The sequence below is a fragment of the Chaetura pelagica genome, unplaced genomic scaffold, assembly GCF_000747805.2.
Source record: "Chaetura pelagica isolate M959 unplaced genomic scaffold, ChaPel_1.0 scaffold402, whole genome shotgun sequence".
Taxonomy (NCBI): domain Eukaryota; kingdom Metazoa; phylum Chordata; class Aves; order Apodiformes; family Apodidae; genus Chaetura; species Chaetura pelagica.
The window spans coordinates 204292-210291 of NW_009952264.1; the positions used below are offsets into that span (position 1 = coordinate 204292).

The following is a 6000-nucleotide window of genomic DNA, read 5'->3' on the forward strand; positions in this document are numbered from 1 at the left end:
CCCTATATAAACAAGCTTCAAGGCAAAGTGGGTTTGTCAAAGGAAATCTTTGGGGCCAACACCAGGGACACTCTGAGTGTCTTCTGTGCTGTAATGGAACAGGAATTTTTAAAAAAGCTACACCCTGGGGGGAAAAAAAAGGACATAAACAGCAGGTGCTTCAAGGAAGATCTGAAGACATCCCTCAGGGAGGCTAAATGGGAGAGTCTGCTCCCTCGTGAGCATCCTGCCAGCCAGGAACAGGCTGTGGAGATGATGTGGAAGGAGCTTTAAGTGCTTGTAACGTGTCTCATGTTCCATGAGCCCAAGAGTCCTGCCTCTGCTGTCTCCTCCCAGGCTTGCGTGACCAGGAGGAGCCAGAGCTGAGCACTGTCATGCCTCAGATTGTAGCCACTTTTAAAAATAGCCTTGGACACGTTAAAATTGATGCAGCTTCTCTGCTCTGGGCAGCTCAGTAGTGCAAGGCAAACATTTGTGGCTTCTTTTCTTCATCTTTTAGTGATGAGTGCCTAGAATAGCTGTTTGACATGGCAGCAGTGAAGAGGTGGGTGTAGGCTTAGAGATGTTGCCCAAGGTCTGTAGTTCCTGTGATGTGAGACCCCAACAAGGCTTTGGTGTGAAACTTGTAAATGTCCATTGAGATTAGAGGTTTGAAGCTGGAAAGTGGGATTTAGAGCCTTCAGTTTGATCAGGTAGTTCCTGGACATGGAGCCAAATGCTCCTTTAAGATCTCCCTGACAGTCCTGGGTGAGATGGCTGGCAGAGCACCAGAGGATGGGCTTCAGACACACAAAAATGGCTCAGTTGTGTTGAGCTGTTGGGATCTGGTGCTGAACTCCTCTTTGCTTCTGCTGCTTTTCTTCCTCTTTGGTAGATCTAATAGGAAAATGTCCTTTTAGGGGTGGTGGTGGTGAGTAACAGCAGCTTGAAGGGTACTGAGGGGCAGGGTGAGGGTTTGCCAGGAGCAGAGGACATCTCTGTGAGCAGTTCTTCTATCCCATGTGCTGGCCATGAAGTTTCTGTAGAGTCCTTTGAGACACCACTGTGGCTCCCAGGCACCTACCAGCCAGGAGGCACAACCACAGCTTGTTCTTGTTGCTCCAGGGTTTCAAAACAGACTAATCTAAGTTGTGTTTCCCTGGTAGGAATGGGAACATCAAGGCTTTCCCTTCTTGATGTGAACAGGCTTCTGTGGAGGACAGTTTGTTGCCATTTTTGATGCAGGTTAAATTGGACTTTCAGCACAGAATCTCCCTGGAAGTTTGGCTTTTTCCAGACTAAACCTTCAGAACAACCCAGCCCAGCAGCTTGGTAGCTCTGCTGGGTAGAAGATGACATTTTAAGTGTTTCAGGTTGTGGTTTAGGCTCAAGAAGGTCCTTTCCAACAGTAAGAAACAGTGGCTTGCATGTCCAACTCTCCAGTGGCCCAGGGAGCACTTGAAGTAGTCAGTGAAGAACTGCTTGCCTCCTGTTCTGCTGAGCTCACTGGTTTGTGGCTGCTGCCTCTGGGGACACCTGAGGCAACTTCAGCAGTTGTTTAGGTAGGTTTGGGATAAGTGTAGAGGGAACGTGCTTCCAAGGTAAGAGGTTTTCTTTGTCATCCAAGGGCATCCAAAATCTTACAGCAAAAGAGCTTGGGTTCCTTTTGCTGGATTGTGCAAGGAGTAACAACCTCTCTGGGTGAACACCCCTTTTCCAGAGGGAGATGAATTGTGCAAGGAGTAACACTGGGTGAACACCCCTTTTCCAGAGGGAGATGAATCCTTGGAAAGCTCTGGGAAGGAAGTGGGCACTGCAAGGATGCGTTGTGTCAGCATCCTGTGTCCTTAGCTCTGTGTCATCTACTGCCCACCCACCTCCCCTTGCAGATTCTCTGAAGACACCCTGCTTTTTTTGGGTCTCTCCTTCAGTTAGTCCCTCTCATCTTTAAACCATGAGGTTTGTCACACCAGTTCTTCTCACTCTGCAGTGTCCATCCCTTGAGCTGATGGTCCCTGCCTCTGAAATCCTGTCCCCTGCCACAGGCAGGAGAGATGATCAGGCAGGGCCTGGGCTCCTTGGTGATGTGGACAAGCACCTCCTTAGTAGGGTCTCAGCAGCCAGGACCTGAGAATGCAGCTCAAAGGTGTTTTTCTGTTGATGGCATGTGGGCTCCAGCAGCCTGAGGGCAATCTGAGACCTTGAGCACTCAGTGCTTCCTGGTGTTTGTGTTTCAACACTTTATTAGTTCTTAGCAAGTTCTTGTAGACCAGATTTGAACAGCTGCTCCTCCAGTCTGAGCAAACAGGTTAATAATGTATCTTAAACAGTCAGACTGGGGCTGTGTGTGTGATTAGATGGAGAAGCTGAAGCTCCCTGGGCTTGGAAGCTCATTCCAACCAGTTCTCATGGCTTTTCCAGGGCAGAGGAGCAGGTCTGCCAAGACCACCAGCTGCTCCATGCTGGGAACTCCTTCATGAGGTGTTGGCTTTGGGTTGTTCTGTCTGTAACAACCCAGAGTAACATGGCTGGGCTCTGTGTCCCCACGTCAGCTCCAGAAATGTGGAGAAATACATCATGATGATGCATAACCCTTGCAGAGTGTTGTCCCTTCCAGGAGGCTGAAGGATGAAGGTGCAGAGGGAAGGAGAGTTGGCTTGGAAAGCAGCTCTGCAAAGCAGTGTCTTTAAAACCTGTGTGGTAGCACTTGGCTCTCTGGCATGAGATGTGTCCTCCTGCAGCTTGGTCAGTGCATCCACCTGCTGATCTGGCATGGAATAAAAAGCAGGGACCTGTGCTCCTGGAGGAGAGATGTGGACCTCATTCCCTGGGAGGAATTAAGGAAGGTACAGTCAGGAGAGCTGCTGGGCTGGGACTTGGATGTGATACTTGCATTTCTACACAGGGGCTCATCTGCCAGCAGCAAAGGGATGGTGGAATTCCCTCTTTCTTCAGGTTTTTAACGCTGCTGGATGGAGGAGGCTTGGTGGGATTTTCATACCTTTCTGTCTGGGAAGATAAGGAGTTCACAGCTGAAATTCCCCTGTGGCAGCCTGAGCACAACTCCCTCCTTGAAGCCACCTGGAGTGTGGGGGACGTGCAGTTGGGATAGTGAGGTCACATCACTGCTTCCTTCTGCAAAGCCATTTTCATAGAAATCCCAGAACGTTTAGAGTTGGGAGGGACCTTCAAGATCATCCAGTTCCAACCCCCCCTGCGTGGGCAGGGACACCTCCCACTAGATCAGGCTGCTCAGAGCCCCATCCAGCCTGGCCTTGAACACTTCCAGGGATGAAGCTTCCACAACTTCTTTGGATGGGCTGTTCCAGTGTCTGAAATAGAAGCATTAAGGTTGGAAAACACCTCCAAGATCATCAAGTCAACCCTACACCCCCGTGCCCACTAAACCATGTCCCCAAGGGCCACATCTACATGTCTTTTAAACACCCCCAGGGATGGTGACTCCACCACTGCCCTGGGCAGCCTGTTCCAGTGCTTGACCACTCTTTCAGTAAAGAAATATTTCCTAAAATCCAATCTAATCTTATCCAATCTAGTTTTATCAGCGTGAGGTGGAAAAGAGGAGCTAAACAAGAGGAAGACTTGACGTTGTAGGCTGAGCTCCTCTTCTTCACCCCAGTTTTGTGGCAGGTTCTCTTATGTTCATGCACTGTGTGTAAGGAACAGGCCTTTTCTGCCTGCTGGGAACACCAGCCCCTCCTTGGATCCTGGAGGAAACATTGCAGGAGCCTCCTGTAGCCGTGGAGGAAGGAAAGGGATTTCCAGACTCTCGTCTGACGTGATCTGATCCTCTTCGTGTTTCCTGTTTGTCCCTCTGCACAGAGGTGACTGTGGAAGCCACACAAGCCACAGTTGGCAGTGGTGACTTTTATCTGCCTGAAGAAATCCCAGGAAACCAGTTTTCCTGCTTGCTCCTGGCTGAAATTCAAGGTGTTGACCTGGGTGGCCAAAGTCAGTGTGGTTTAGACCCCACTGTGAGACACAGTTTTCTGTCACCTTCAGCGTGGTGGCCCAGGTCCCTGCATGTCCTCAACTAATCCCTACAGCTGCTGGGAAGCAGGTTGCAAGAACTGTGATTTGATGGGCCAGACCTGTGCTTATTTTAGGGCTGGGGAGGGAGATTTTGCTTTTTATTTAAAAACTGCAAGAAAAAAGGTGCAGCTGCTCCCGTTGCAGTCTGCTCTGCTTGCTCTGCCCACCCTTCCTTGAACTCGGCTTGTGCAGAGTTTAGTCAGTCTGGCAGTTCAGTCTGGTGCTCAGCTTCAGTGATGGTGGTTCTGTGCTATCTAAAGTCTCAGATCTTTCTTTCTGCAAGTCAGGCTGTGTGATGGTGGCATCTCAGTGGCTTTTAGGCTCATTTTGTAGCTCCTGTTTCAGCAGTTGTTCAAATCGTGTCCCGTTATGTGAGATCCACCGAACCGGGGAGGACTTGGGTGGTTTCCAGCTCTCAGTGTATGTGATGCTGACACGGGAGCCTTGAGATCAAAGGTCTTTGCAAGGGTCTTGCACATCTCTTGAGGTCTCCATCAGCTGTTTTCACACATTGTTGGACAATGCTGCCTTTGGTCTGAGAACTATCCTGACCTCTATAACTAACCAAACATGATACCAACCAACCGTGATATCAGAGTTGACCCAACCAGCCGTTAGTCCCAGCGGTCTCACCCTCTGCCTGTTGAATATGTGCTGCTGAAATGGCTTCTCTTTTCTGTCACCCACAGAATACATTCAGAAATATGCAACAGAAGAAGCACTAAAAGAACAGGAAGAAGGCACCGGGGACAGCTCATCCGAGAGCTCCATGTCCGACTTCTCGGAAGACGAGGCTCAGGATATGGAGTTGTAGTAAAAGAGGCAACCTGCTTTTCAGAGAGAGACTCTTAATTTCCTAACCACGAGAAGCAGACTATAATATTCATATTTAAACAAAGCAATTTTTTTTATTACTAAACAAGGTTTTTATGAATAATAGCATTGATATATATATATATATCACCCTTTAGATCTTGATTTTCTTGGTCGTTTCTCGAGCCCGAGGTGCATAGCATATCCCCACATTCCATTTTGGTAGCAATATTGCAGCCCGAATGCATGCATTCAGATTCCATTTGGCCAAGTCAACTTGTGTGCTACTGAACTGTCAGCTCAAACAGCTGCCCTGGTAGGTAGGGAGTTAGCAAAGAGACATTTGCTTTTCTTATCCGTGTTTCCAAAGACACCACCTTGGATGCTGACGTGGAACAGCCTTTTGCTCAGAGTGTAAAATCTGGGGGATGAGAAACTAAAGGTGTAGATCAGACAGTGTGGAATGAAAGGTGCTCCTTCAGGTCAACCTTGCTGGTCGTATTTTACCTGGAGTCACATTTAGAAGAAGTAAATAATAAAAAACAAATGCATGGAGCTATTCAGAGCCTTGAAGCTTAAAAGTTCTGACTTGGATTCTAAGTCCGTTTTTCTCTGTGGACTCCTTGCCTGCCCTTCTGAACTGTAGGGACTGACAACCACTGGTCTCTTTGCTTGTTGGGACTTTGGAAAGCCTTCAGCTGGATGTTGTTCACTTCCTTGGTCTGGATGGTGAGCTGTTCCCTTTTTTTTTTTTTTGCTTTTGGGAGGAAACAAACCAACCCAAACCCACAAAGGATGCTCTGAACAGTGATGGAGCTGGAGCTCACCTCGAGTCTTGACTTCCTCAGAGTTTTGAAACTGCTGCCCTTGAGTGGCTTCAAGTTTGCTTCCTTTCTTTTTTTTGGTTCCCCCCCCCCACACCCCTCTCTTGCTTGAAGTCTGGTTGAACACCTCACAATCTCCCTGAGAAGGTCTTCTGACCAGATGGATTAGCCTTGCTGAGAAGCTTCAGATCCATGAAGATCCACCCCTGGGGCTTTTGGCCACGAATCCATCGACACCGATTTTATTTCCCCAACACACACACACTTTGGTTTTCTTGCTTTCCCTCCCCCCTTTCTGCACCAGCTTGGGCAGCCACCTGCTTGTGTGTGC

General features: G+C 48.7%; 1 protein-coding gene across 1 annotated transcript in view; it reads left to right on the forward strand.

The window, feature by feature from the left end:
• Nucleotides 1-5582, forward strand: part of UBE2H (ubiquitin-conjugating enzyme E2H) — a 31103-nt gene extending 25521 nt beyond the window's left edge. The window contains exon 7 of the mRNA XM_010007665.1: nucleotides 4722-5582. Coding sequence (XP_010005967.1) covers nucleotides 4722-4846 — 125 coding nt within the window. The 3' untranslated portion in view covers nucleotides 4847-5582. The remainder of the gene's footprint in view (nucleotides 1-4721) is intronic.
• Nucleotides 5583-6000: the final 418 nt, after the last annotated feature.